The sequence below is a fragment of the Petromyzon marinus genome, chromosome 6, assembly GCF_048934315.1.
Source record: "Petromyzon marinus isolate PM22_M1 ecotype Great Lakes invasive population chromosome 6, UKy_Petmar_22M1.pri1.0, whole genome shotgun sequence".
Classification (NCBI taxonomy): Eukaryota; Metazoa; Chordata; class Hyperoartia; order Petromyzontiformes; family Petromyzontidae; genus Petromyzon; species Petromyzon marinus.
Genome location: NC_133672.1, coordinates 14323910 through 14338377, shown reverse-complemented (window position 1 = coordinate 14338377; position 14468 = coordinate 14323910). Strand labels below are relative to the sequence as shown.

The following is a 14468-nucleotide window of genomic DNA, read 5'->3' as shown; positions in this document are numbered from 1 at the left end:
TCCACTGCTGGACATGATCTGCAACCCGCCAAAATCGGCATTGCAAACAAGTGCAGCTCTGAGACATGCATTTTATTTTGGAAGTGTAAAAAAAACATTTTACAAAGCAAATTAAAAAAAAATTGTGCATTTGCATGTGTACTTGTTGCCAAAGCTATGGACTGCTTTTCCATCCACATCAGCTCTCCATTTCAGCTTTTGTCTACATCAGCTTCAAAAACCCCAAGCCATCCATATAAGTAAAATATACAGCATATAGTTTCGCTCTTCACGTCAATTCAGTTTACCTTGTAATACGCATACTGCATTATATTGTGTGCAGGAATTGTCCTTAAGAGGCAGAAGACACAGACCATCATCTGCCAGAGCGGCTTCATCGAATTAAGCCTTCACGAGTCTCGAGGGAAGGGATCCTGAGACATCGCCTGGAAGCAAGATCAACTTCTTTTGCTAACGCTTCTCATGTGCTGCTAATTGATGTGTCCACACGCCCACCACTTGGACATTACCGCCACTCACATTTGTGTTCTGATATTTTATATCCTGTACAGAAATGTTTTATATCAAATATAGCACATGGGTACTCCCCACTTGCTTCAGAAAATAGGGTATAACAACGGTACGGTGATATCTACTTTAAAGCAATGTTACTGGGTAGTGCGAGCACTGACAAACGCTGTTCATCAAGAGCTTGTGACAAACTTAAACCACAAAAGTGCCACTATAACCAGGACAAAGATTTGTTTTTATTTTAAGCAATTTATATTTGTCGTTAAATGAATACCCTGTTTTTTTTTCCATCAAGCACAACTTGTAAGCTAAGCCAATTTACTTGAGACATTATTGACAAACCCAATGTTGCTTGTAATTAAACACGTCTCCACAAGGGCTCTGTATTACTCAAGCTATACTTATGTAGGTGCATAAATTACGTATCTGTATATTCAACTTTCGGGCCAGTGCTCTACATAAACCTTCAGTCATAAAAAGTCAACTTTAATCCTATAAAGCTCGCAGCTCTCGTATAATACGCCAAGACATTCAATCAGGTGGTGGAAAGTGGAAGTCGGTGGTACAAAATTCACGATCACTTGGTGCAGCGTCCAGCATATGCATTAAGTCTAACCTACGGTACGCAATCTCTCCAACACAAAGGACACTTCCTGAAATTCACTCTGGACCCCTGTGGAGAAGCATGTGCCGGCAACAGCATTAGTAACCTCAGGTATTTAGGTGTTCTGCAATAGTTTAACACGGACAACATGATACAATAAAATGCTCTGTCAATAACACTACGGAGTGGCCATCTTTATTGGGAGTGCCTCCTCACGTTGTGGGAACACGGCTGATGACCTAATGGTGAGAGACGGTCAAGCAAGCATTTATTCCGGCTACACGGTACACTTTAAAACCAAAGGATAACAAACGGGCTATTTCTCTTGTGCAGGGAACATGATCATGACTTTTGCCAAAAACAGAAAACAGTTATGAAAAAAGGCAACTACTATATTTAGGGTGCCATTTTCTTCCTTAAATGAAAGCTATTCACTAATTACAAAAACCTAGAAATGTCAAATGGAGTTTAAGTTGGGTTTGATTACACAAGCTACTAAAAGCACAATGGGGTTTTTATTTATGAATATATTTCCACCCATAAGAGGCGATATATGTGGAGTCTATTCAGCAATTAAGAATACTGCAATATTACGACAGTACCTTTTATGGACAGCTGCTGCGCTCTAAAGTAAAACACCGTTAATATGCCGAGCAGCATGAGTTGATAGTAACAATGATCCCCAGCAATTATACCGGTACACCCCCCCCCCTACCATCTTAATATATTGAGAAGTACCATCAACACCTTGAATGTTCTATATTAACTATGTGAGATAACTACAGTGTACACTGCATAATCTACCTCTTTTTACAAAAAGTTTACAAGCCAGCCACTTTGTCATCTTTTTGTCTGCTTATTAACAGTATACAGACCAGATCACACCACACATTACACTAGGTTAATTTTTAAATGAGAATTTTTCAAAAGTAACAAAACTAATACCCTACATAGGCACTATATGCACGTTATGGCATCTACCAAAACAAATCTGTTCAATTGATTTATTCATTTTATGACCATACATTCTATTGTACCATCCTTTTATTATTTTTCTTCTAAATCCCTAAGCAAGCTTGAACATTACAGTAATAAAAAAAACATCAGCTGCAGTACACAGTAACTACTTACTGCAGACCTTGGCATAATAGGTGACCAATTACAGCACTGAGTAAACAACCAGCACACAGGGGATGGTTGGTACCCAAAGCATGTAGTACCTAGGTAAGCAATGGCAGTGAACACACCCTCATGGGGAGCCAACCCAACGTCCAGTAAGATACACCAGACTGCTAAGGATGGCCAAACAGGCAAAAAAACTCTTACAAAAAAGGCCTGTGGAAAGTACTGCTCTCCTTTCCACAAGCAGGTACACAGCATAAAAATAAAATCTACAAACTTCTCAAAATTTGGCGCATATACACACAAATTACATAGGATCTGGTTGTTGTACATTAGGTCTACTCAGATTCTATTGGCCACTGTGATATAAAATACTCCACTATTAAGGCATTTATGGTTACAATGTTAGAAAATGATTGCATTGTTTACCTCCTCCGAGCGCGCAATCAGAGACATAATGCCCATGCTGAATTTCTATGGATCAGTTGTCAAGCTGCACGAACACCCCTCCATATAGGTGACAAAGTAAATGTAGAACAGTCATGTCATCTGATGCGCAAATATATCAACAACGGGTTAATTTCGGAAGTCAAAAAAACCTACCTGTAACAATACATTAGAGACATTACATTCTTGGTTCTCAGCTACACTCAATAGATACCAATTGCAACAGGAGACAAACCGTGGCTCAAACTTGGGTTTACTAATTGGGTATGCCCTTGAGAACTGAGTCATCATTCGAAGATGTTGGTATCTAGGACCCCATCTTATGACTGGTTGGTATAGACAGATGCCTTTTCTTTGAGCAAGTCCAGGCAAAGGCGGCAACTCCAGCTTCCTGCAAATAAGACGAGCAGAATTAAGTTTCAAAGCTTTAAGCAAATGTAACAAAGTCTGAAAAAAAGTATTTGCAAGACCGTTTCAGTGCATGCTTTTCCAATTATACAATGAAATTACATTGACCCGGAAGTTGTCATTTCATGGTGGAATTTAAACTGTTTCTTACCCTCTGGGGGCTCAGACATGGCAGGGCTGAGACAGTACATGTGATAACCACGGTCGCAGTCATCGCAAAACAGCAGCTGGTCCTGCAATGAAGGTGAACACTTGTCATTACTGTGACAATGTTATGTAATCCGCCAAGCCAATTACAGGAAAAGTGGAAATGTCTGCCTCTAGAATGAACGATGGTGTCCCCGTACGTACATCATTCTCAGAGGTGCCGCAAATGTTGCAGCACTTGCATTCAATGCACTGCCAACGGTAAGTCTTGACGGCGGCGATCATGTTTGAAGTGAACTGCAAGCAAGACGGGTGTCCTACGGGGTGTGCAAAAAGGCAGACTGGTTGTTAAAAACCGTGAGCAAAGACACACATACAAGATATTATATTAAATACAGCATTAACCCTTTAGCTGCTGGGCAGAACAAGACCTACTGCTTCGTGTTAACAGCCATCACACGACAGCTCAGCCAGGTTACAGAATTCATTTAGGCTTAGGAGCGCAATTTTTCGTCAGGATGCCAATGGCCCTAAGGTGTCTACAATAAGCAGTTTCAGAGAATGTGATGTTTTGCACAAAAAAATACACAGAGACTGTATAAAGTGCAAACAGCTTTATTAAGAATAAATAAGATTGCTTTTAATACTTTACACATTACAACTCATTCCACAACTGAACCAATAACATTACATTGATATGCGACCACCGTAAAATTGCAAATCATTCTAATGCCGAATTATTGCAGTTAACAAATTTACATCTCATTGAAAATTTAAGTATGATTTTTTTCAATAGGTAATATTCAGTGGCAGTTCATCAAATGCATAGAATAAAAGAACCCATCACTGAGATTTGTTAAAAGAACATTTACAAACATCACCACATGACCCAATGGTATGCAAAAACTTAAAATCAAAGCATGCAAATTACAATCAACATTTCTGGCCCTGCAATATTCAAGAATTATTGCAGTAATTTGAGAACACAACTAAATACTAATAGACCAAAAATTTCATTGCAGGCAAATACATTTTCCTGAAGAAAAAAAAACACTAACATTTATCAACCAAAAATAGAAATGGTATCAAAGTTGATAAAAAATTAAAAATGATAGGATGCAAATCCATTACTTTCCATGTGCAGAAACATGTTTCCCAGTCCAATTGAAATGTTTTAAAATGTAGGCTATTCTACCAATTATTTAAGCAATGCAAATGTTAGATTTGCCTGGAAAACTATCTCACCCACTGATAAATTAAGTGTCACAGTATATTTCAACAGTAGTTCATTAGCATACAAACATTTTAGACTAACCCACTGAAGCCAAAATCCAAGTATTCTTAAAAGGGTGTGCTAACACGTTAAACATAGTTAACATTCAGAGCACTTCATCTCAACCTCATAAAGACATGTTAAATCCAGATTCAATGCCATTAACGGCACTCTTGCTTTTATAAAATATCATAACTTACAAGCAAAGAGTAAAAACACGGTGGTAGTTTTTTGTTTACCTTCTACAGATTACCCAACAAGATGTTAATCTTATTCTTTGGGTCTTTCGGTAAAGTTAAGTAGATAGGTTCAAAGAAAATAAAACTACGACGTTTCGATCAATCGCAACACAAGCGGTCATCATCAGGAAAAAGGTGACTTTACCAAAAGACCCAAAGAATATGAATTCCTGCAGTCCAGAAAGCTTTAAGTCAAGATTTACGATGTTAATCTCTTGGCAAGCTAACATTGTGACCTCGAGACTCACATGACCCACAAATAATGGATGCTTTTAACTTAAAAATAAGTTAACAAAATAATCTGAGATGTGTATTGACCCTAAAAGATCATATAGCACAAGTGTGCCAACACCATCAATGAACCATCTCTGTAATGGAATGGCCAACTGCCTGCCCAGCGCCTGAGGGTCATACTACATTTAAAAAGCACACAAACTTTTACAATTTAACAGTTGTTGAGATTGTAATGTAAGAAGTATGATGTGGAAATTAATGTAAAGCAAAGGGACATACCTGACACTGTTCATTAAGAGATGGGCCTTTCCACGCCACTTATGAATCACCCAGTTGAGGAGCTACTGATGATGGCCAGCATTAGCTAATAAGCTAGTCACCCCCATGCTCCATAATGTACGAGTTAAAAATTGTCTGCCTTTCAACAAATCATTCGTTTACAGACTTTCAATAGAAAGCATTGCTAATTAAATAAAGTTGTTCTTGAGGTAAGCAAACAAATTACTATCACAAATACAGTGTGCAAACTGCAGCTCTCAATGCAAACTTTTAAAACTAAAAGCATAAACGTATTGAAACTACGTTTTGAATGTACAAACTACAGTATCTCTTTTTTATTCACAGGCTGTGGTAAAAAAATAAACTCCTAATAACATGTAATACTCTAAAAAAATCTACATTATTTTCTTTCCAATTACGCTCAAATGAACATAGAATAAAATTGTCTGTGTACTGCAAGTCTCCTTGCTTTTCAGTGCTACAAACCTTTGCACTTGAAAGGATGCTAACCGCAGAATAACATTACCTAGTACATAATTACACTTAACGTTGAGAGGTATTTGTTGCATTTAGTGTGCATGGCCATTCAAGTCATCACTGCAAAGCAGCTCCTGGTAATCGTCTTCACCAAATCCCAGAAACGTAGAACAGTCGCTATCGGAGGCTGCAAACAACTCCTCTACAATGCGCCTGTCCACTTCCGAGACTTCACGCTCTGGCACCGCCAACATGTGCAGGACGTGATACAAACACAGGAGCTACAGTCACTCAATCTTTCTCATGCATGGTGAAAGAACAAAACTAACAAAAACGTAGCAAAACTGCACCAGATTTATCAAATGGCGAATGCAGAAAAAATGTAACCTAATAATGCTGTTAATGCAATGTCTTATTCACACGACCAGCAGCAAATGGTTAATGCTGTAAATCTTTTTCAACTTTTCATCAATACAACGGAAAAAAATGAGCGATGTTTAAAAAGGTGAAGCATTATGTGCTGTCCAGTAAAACAGCTAGTTTTTGTAAACCTAAAACATCATTTAGAATATAATTGTCACAATTCACTATTTAATATTATTTATATTGAAAACTCAAATATGCAGCGGCCATAGCCTCTTTTAGTTTAAAATGCAAAAAATTAATCACTGAAAGTTACTTGTACCTTTCAAGTGTATGGAATGTTCAGAAGGCTTTGATTAGACCAAACACTTTGCTTATTGGTGAAGCAATGTGCGCCACTGCAAATTAAGTACAATGAAAACTACAATGCCCAATTTCCAAACATCACCTCACTTAATGCAATCAATAAAATGTAATAAATATACAAAAGATAAGAGCGACAAGAACTTACCAGAACGTCCACAGTCGGAACAGGAAACCAATTCTTCCGGTTGTCCTGTCTTCTTGTTCTCCACAGAGCCGCCCAGACAAAAATCGCAGTAGTTGTTAGGGTTTGCCAGCCCATCAGGACCTTTTTTGGCTAAAAACAACAAAAACAGAAGCATGTCATTAATAAATGCAGACGGTTAACTAATGACAAACGGTAAACTCTTTGACTTAAAGCTTTCGTGACTGCAGGTATTCATATTCTTTGGGTCTTTTGGTAAAGCCACGTAGATAGATCAAATAATAATAAAGAATATTGGTATTATTTTTCGATTTAAAGCTTTCGTGACTGCAAGGATTCATCTTCTTTGGTTCTTTCGGTAAAGTCACGTAGAATGAGAATAAAATAATAAATTGATAAAATAAAATAACACAATAATATTCTCACGACGTTTCGGCCACAACACAAGCGGCCTTCATCAGGTGAAGGGACGAGACTGTCTGGTAGGACAGCGCTGGAGTGAAAAAGCCACGCTCAGATCACAACCTTTAAGCTGTGTGAGAAGAAACAAAGTGCCTTGACAAAGGAATTAGCATATAATTTAGCATTGAAATGGCTGAGTGATTAGCTTGTGACTGGTCACAGAAATGGCTATGTTAAAGTTAAAGCATACACATCCGCAGAGGCACCCCTTTGTCAAGCAGAGGCACCCGTTTGTCAAGGGGTGCCTCTGCAGATGTGTATGCTTTAACTTTAACATAGCCATTTCTGTGACCAGTCACAAGCTAATCACTCAGCCATTTCAATGCTAAATTATATGCGAATTCCTTTGTCAAGGCGCTTTGTTTCTTCTCACACAGCTTAAAGGTCGTGATCTGAGCGTGGCTTTTTCACTCCAGCGCTGTCCTACCAGACAGTCTCGTCCCTTCACCTGATGAAGGCCGCTTGTGTTGTGGCCGAAACGTCGTGAGAATATTGTTATTTTATTTTATCAATTTATTATTTTATTCTTATTCTACGTGACTTTACCGAAAGAACCAAAGAAGATTGGTATTATTTTTATTATTTTAATATTTTTTATTTTATTTATCTACGTGGCTTTACTGAAAGACCCAAAGAATAAGGTGAACTCCTTTTCAAACCGCACTGTGTATCTTGCTTTGGTAAGCTCAGCCCAATGTCCTTGCCACATCTGACAAACGGTGCCAGGCTCTAAAAAAAAATCAGCCAGTGAACAAACGCAACGGGCTAACCTTTGCGGTCCTCCGAGCGGCGCGTGACAGGTGTGGCGGGCCGCGAGTCCTTGTCCTCGCCCTCCTCATCCGCTAAGTGGCTGTGCGTGTAATGATAGCTCAGCCCAGGACGGTTCTTGTACCGCTTCCCGCAAACTTCACCAGAGAGAAACAGAAAACGTATCCTGTGAAGTGTGAAGCAGCACGCCATCTGCAAGGGCTTATCTATTCCGCACTTTTTTTCTCGCATAGGTTCAATGTGATTAAAAAGATTGAGCCGCATGTACAGCAAAAAATACTATATACATAACATTACAAAAATACCAATTACAGCAAGCCAGAACAAATGCAGTTAACAAAGAGGTATAAAATGCTTAGTATGATATTACAAATACTGTACAAAAGACTGGTTCAATAATAAACATGCAATGTTACATAGCCTTTGGTATTTGCAAAAGCCATACATCTAAAATTTAAATTGTTAGTAATTTTTCATTGACTTCAGGGTTATTAAATGCAGAATGCATAACAAATAAACAAGCAGCAGGTGGTATTCTTCATGAATATTTACGGGTTATTTTAACGTTTTTTGTAATGTTGCATAAATTTGACCAAAAAGTTGATTACTTTAATGAGCACTCTTCGGTTTAAATCACAACTGTTAAAATTATTATATTGCTCATCAACTGTTAATTTTGTGCAAGCACCTTTATTTACAGTTTCAATAACACAAGGGTGTATACCTTTATCAGACGCTTTTGAGCTACGTTTGTGTTTGTAACTATCTGAAAGGGAAAGAGAAAAAGGCATGAAAAAGAGAGATCAGATGAACACAAATAAAAAAAGAGAAATCAAAGAACAGATGTAAAAGTTAGAATGATGGCAGACAAACATTGAAAAGGTTTAGGTTTCAAAGACAGCTTTCAAGGACTTGCTCTGTATCACGGACAGACTGTTTCTGCAGAGTTCTCCACACCGGTACTCACTGTCGCATGCATACGGCTTGTCTTTATCCTCCTGTGCTGCTGCTTCATTCTTCTTCCTGGTCCCAGCTGCTGCCTTGCCCTGGAGGATCAGGGTACAGGAAGCAAGAACACTCGATAAACAAACGGCCAGTGCAACCTGCAGTACGCATGCTATTCTGAGGGTCATGGAAACACAACCTGATTGATGGGAAAATGAATTGACCATTTAGGTATGGCATGCAAGCAGTCAATGCTTCACAAAACCCATGCAGCTTGCAGCAATGTGACCAACCATGCCACAGTTAAATGCAACTCGATTGCAAAAATGAGTAAAAGCAACATCTACATAACACCTTCAGACAAGACTGCACTTGATAAGCCCATTGCAATGGTGTTTCAAACACTCAAAATGCTAACATGACAATGTCATGCAAAAGCAAAATAATTGTAATCGCTGTAATGTAATGGTAGCTTTAGGTCATCAGCATTAAGGAGGTTCAATAAATGTTATACAACAGTCTATTTCCCTAATGAATGTAGTTTTTAGTAATTGCATGTAAACTAACTTGTATTTACACAAGCAAAGGATTCACATATTAATGTAAAATAGTTGCCAAAAATCCTAACCTGCAACAGGTATTTTAATTCTGAAAGCCAAATCGTTTTTCTGTACTATTGTTCCATAACGGCGAATCCTCCTTAAATTAAAACGTCTAATAAAACAACAGGATGTCCCATGCCCCATCCAACGACCCCCTTCTCATGCGTTTCAAACTTACACTGTTGCCTGCTTCACAGCTCATATCACCCTTGTCCTGCTCATCAGCAGGACTCTCCACTTGTCTTTCAGACTGCTTCTTATAAACACGCTTCCCTTTTGCCTACAGAATACAAAGTACCCACAACCACCCACTGGGCAGCACAAGAATAACAGTCCCCAAGGCTACAGCTCACGCTGATGATGCAGCATTTCCATTCTTTTTAACTGCATCTGTTTGCAGCGGTATTGTCAGATGCATTTTTTTGCATTAAAATTAAAACAAGATACCTTTATACATGCACACAAAATAAATTACTTCTGCAAGTACAACCAATACACTATTTTCAAACTATATTTTATATCCGGCACTTAAATACACCTTAGAATGTTTGCAATTCTTCACAGTCCATACCCGTCCTTTGCTCTTGGGCTTGCGTTTAGGCGTGTCCTCTTCGTAATCTTCATCGTCCAAATCGTCCAAATAATCTTCGGCATCAAAGACTCTCTGTAAACGAATGGAGTGGAGATAAGCGTAAACAGTGCAAAAGGCTCTGCCAGATGATTACACCCGCACAAAGGCTAAGCTGAGGGTACCTGGAACTCGCTGATACTGTCATCTTCCCGGGTGTCAACGCCTTTGCGTTCCGTCATGTCTCCACGGAGCAGCACCTCCAGGCTAGAGCATTCTGGGTCTTTCTTCACAGGCACCTCGCTTTCTGTAAACGAAACACCCAAGACTCAAACAGCAACCGTGACAGTTCTTGCATTACCACCATTTTTTATCATTTACATAAAAATGGTTGTGTTGTGTTAAACGTACTTGCAAATTTGAACCTTATGGCGGGACCCCAGGGTCCCGAATAAACGGAAGTCAAAATCGTAATTAATTTATTTTTGGCGACTCCGTCCCACCACGCACATAAACGCCACGACCCACAAGGCACGGATCATTCTGTTATGTTGTCCAAGCGCAGCAGCGAGGATGAATGCGCAGAAGAGTGAATGCACTCCATGCTCGGGTATGGGCAGGATCATAAGTCTTATCCAAAACTGCTCAAACTGCCTACACGACTTAAGTCCTTTATTTGTCATAACGGTATGCGTAATACAGTGAAACTGCTCTCATCTCCATGATTATTTTTTGACCTACCAATATCTGCAGCCAGGATCAATTGTTGACAATCCTATTACCTGCAGATATTTAACACATGAGATGCGTTGCACCGTTAATTCCTCCTGTTTGATAATACTTTTCTTGTCCGTATGCATCTGTGCAGGTAGGTTTTTTTTTTGCGGTCAAGCCATATTCTCCACATACTGCTGGTATCAATGCAGATAAGAGCGGCAACCCACTACTCCGTAGAGTAACATTGGTATAAACGATTGTTACAATATGAACAGCACATTGAAAACGCGTAATATTTTATATACTGTTCACAAAGAGCATTCACAAATCCACACTGAGAAGCACAATGATTGTTGACAGAGGAGTGTAAAGAATTTTTTCGCTAGTGTATTTAAATAGAGGTACTGCAGGTAAGTAGTTTTCAGTTTAAAGGCATAGTTTAACAAGACAACACTTGCCACCATCCTTCAAACCCATTGGCGGAAAAGAGAAAAGTTTTTGTTTACATTATGTTTATGTGAGAGCCGGGGGCTTATGGGACCCCGGGGTCCCGCCATAAGGTTCATTTGTTAATAATGTTCAGTTATGGTCATTTCAATTCACTGATATTTTACCATTAAGGTCAACTGTTTTCCAGGTCTAGGTACCCATAGCTACAATGAGAGTTTTTATTAGACAAGGTGTAGTAAATTTTTATTTTGGACTTTGAACCACGACACGAACGTGCATAGCCTGCAGTTGCACATACCAGAGCTATTAATGTCCGTTTTACAACACCAAACACGCTTCCGTTAATTCCCAGCAGAAATTACCAGGCAGCTGTGAAAACCTGTCAATTTAAGGGCAAACTGGCTGCGTTTCTATTACTTCAACCTTTCACTTCAGCCAACGACAAGAGATGCTGACCTGGTCTGATATCGGTTATTCGGAGCCGTGGATCCTCGGGTGGTGGAAGCCGTCTCTTCTTGCGCCAGCGGCGTGCTGGGTATGTGTAGAGCTGTCCTGGCGCAACGCCTGCTCCACCCAACACCACAAGCACACCAACACGGAGCGAGCTCTGCCATTTGCCGCTTTCTGAAGCTAACACTTCACACAGCTTGTTTTCAACTAAACGAGAGCATCTACTTTCACACATGGTTCACTGGTAATCACCTTTAAGATTATCACCATAGGAAAACAGGGTTTATATCTCTGTTCAAACTGAAAATGTAAGATCCAAAATTATGCAGCTATGTTAACTCCATGTATATCCCTAAAGCATATAATTCCACGTGCACTAATAACATCCATTCAAACGCAAATAGGGTAATTATACATTCCACTCATCTCCCAGATGGTCAACATGCAAATTGGCACCATAGGGTTGTATGGGCACTAGTTTGTAAAATGCTGCTCATTGAAAACCATGTCAGTGTACGGGTGTAAGAAAACGCACCCAACTCTTATAGACAGTCATAAAACACAACCATGAACTATGGTAAGGGAAGCCACAAGCTGTGTCCCTTACAATTCATGGAATTCATGGACCTCCACGGTTACTTGTCCACCAACTCAAAATAACCTGTTCAGTGCTCCTTTGCATTGAAATGATATGCACGTTAGTCAACCAAAAAAAACTAGCTCTTATTGTGTTGCTACACTTTGGCGGATAGCCCTGTGGTCACTCCCTAAATGTAGTAACACACAGGGACCCAAAAAAATGTGATGTTTTTTTCATGGAAAAAAGTAACCATAAAAATGGAACAATAACACACTCTAAGGCATCTCTGCAATAATGTATTAATAAAGCATGGTCGTGAGAACAGCGACGTCACTGGAGTGCTATCATGCTTAATGACATTGTAATTCTATTTTCATGAACGAAGAAGCAAACCAATGTCGGACAGCCTGGGACACAAATACTGTATTGTGTCTGTAAGAGTTGTTGGTGGGTTTTATGGGTGCGTGTTATGTGAAGTATTTCAATCTGAAACCAAAAATGTTGGGGGAGAGGCTGCGCGGACCAGGTCCACGATGCCGCTTCTCCATCCAGATGTAGCAGTTGTTCTGCGCGACACCCGTCTGCGAGTCCAGGAAGGGCAGCCGTACACTCCTCTCAGCACACAGCCGTGCATTGTAGTTGTGGCAATGCTCTATCGCCTCCCTGTAGAACTGGTCTCCGAGGCTGCGAGTTTGGATATCATACACAAACACAGAAGTGTAACGCACGCATGTAGGCATTGCAGTGAAAGGTTCAATGCAACCACGTGGGAATGCCGGTGTTTAACACGTGGGTATGTCGTTTTAATATATACAGGGGATCTAAGCATGATGGTGTTAAAACCAAACAAAACCAAGCAGCAAAGGGAGAGATAGTACATTCACACACAGGGGCTTCTCAGGTTGTGGCCTAAAATACACACCAAGGTGAGGAACGATATAGTTAATACGGTATACACACGGGCGTTTTGGGTATGGTTTTGGTACAGAGTAGAAAGAGAGGTGCAATGAGGCATGTTAACACCGTGGTGTGTATCGCACTGGTCAATGAAGACATTTTAATACAAAGACAAACCACCCCCTCACAAATATCCTTTCAGACTGCCGGGGAAAGTGCTGTTAACGAGCACATGCATCTCAACACGCGCGTAGGAGCAATGGGAATTGGATATACTACTGATGGTGGGGGGAGAGGCAGTCTTAACGCACAGATGGGAGCAATGGGGGATGGGATTTAACTCATTCACGCCCCACGCCATCACGGCCAGTGACGGCATCAACGGCTGCGCAACCAAGGTCGCTCTCGTATTTGACCATCGCCTCAACACACAACAAACAGAATAGCATTGTATTAACATGAAACAATAACTACAGTGAACTCGAATATAAAGGCAAAACAATAACTATAGAGAAAATACGGCGGCTTCCCCTGGGTGACCCGGTCACCGTGACCCCCATTGTAAGCGACGGTTCCGGTCAAACGTGGCCGAGGCTGCGGCCATTGTCACGGATCAACGTGTCCACGCACAGCGCAAACACGATTATCCTATCTTTGTGTCTATATATATTCGTATGAATTGTGTTGTTATATGAGGAGCGATATAGTCGCTGACAGACTATAGACAGCTGCGAGGCCGTGACTCCCGACGAGAACTTTTGCAATTAGAATAGCGCGACAAGACACGCTACGTCGAGTAACGACGAGAACCCCTCGCGCGAGTTGCGACGTACATACACCGCTTAAAAAAAGACGTAAACATTTATAAATCGCGTCGTTTTTATTGCGCGTGTATGAGGCGAAGGCGTGCGGAGTCTCGCGTCGCCACGTCCTCAGCTCAACACCGCCTCAAACCGCGCTCCCTCACGCATGCGAACATTATTTGGTGGCGCGATTTTAATCAAGAGTGGCAGGGCGACGCGACGAGGCAGTTTTTGTGCGATGGAGAGAGAGACACCGACAACGCGAAAAAGATAACGTGGCGGGTCGAGGTGGTCGTGAGCCGACGCGGTCACTTACGCCTTGAGCGGGTTCTGCACTACGGCCGCCATCTTGCGCTTCTTTGTGCCGCGCGCGGGAAAACAAAGAGCCCAACCCCGCCCCTCGACACGCGAGCCCCGCCCCTCGACATCAGAGCCCCGCCCCTACTACCCGAGCCCCGCCCATCATTACTCAAGTTCCGCCCCTCACTACCATAGCCCCGCCCCTAATTGATTAAGCTCCGCCCTTCAAAACCGAGCCCCGCCTTATCGGAGCCCCGCCCCTCACTACCCAAGCCCCGTCCATCGCAACGCAAGCCCCGCCCCTAATCACCATAG

General features: G+C 40.9%; 2 protein-coding genes across 13 annotated transcripts in view; one reads left to right on the top strand and one right to left on the bottom strand.

The window, feature by feature from the left end:
• The window catches only part of LOC116939431 (regulator of G-protein signaling 7-like), a 56936-nt gene extending 55644 nt beyond the window's left edge, over window positions 1-1292 (top strand). For all 4 annotated transcript variants that reach the window (XM_032947747.2, XM_032947748.2, XM_032947746.2 and 1 more), the window contains one exon: window positions 323-1292. In XM_032947747.2, coding sequence (XP_032803638.1) covers window positions 323-385 — 63 coding nt within the window. In that variant the 3' untranslated portion in view covers window positions 386-1292. The remainder of the gene's footprint in view (window positions 1-322) is intronic.
• LOC116939432 (zinc finger protein ubi-d4-like) lies at window positions 58-14268 on the bottom strand. Of its 9 annotated transcripts, none has more exons than XM_032947750.2 (13): window positions 14170-14268; window positions 12647-12837; window positions 11580-11687; window positions 10142-10263; window positions 9960-10052; window positions 9567-9668; window positions 8809-8887; window positions 8566-8607; window positions 7844-7978; window positions 6615-6743; window positions 3443-3555; window positions 3243-3324; window positions 58-3074 (listed from the first exon to the last, which is right to left on the bottom strand). In XM_032947750.2, exons 1-13 carry the CDS (start codon window positions 14199-14201, stop codon window positions 3004-3006), a joined length of 1299 nt encoding a protein of 432 aa, XP_032803641.1. In that variant the 5' UTR covers window positions 14202-14268; the 3' UTR covers window positions 58-3003. The 9 variants fall into 9 exon arrangements, with proteins under 9 accessions (XP_032803641.1, XP_032803642.1, XP_032803643.1 ...); XM_032947751.2 differs by having other exon boundaries at window positions 12677-12837; XM_032947752.2 differs by lacking the exon at window positions 8566-8607.
• Between the last annotated feature and the right edge of the window lie 200 nt (window positions 14269-14468).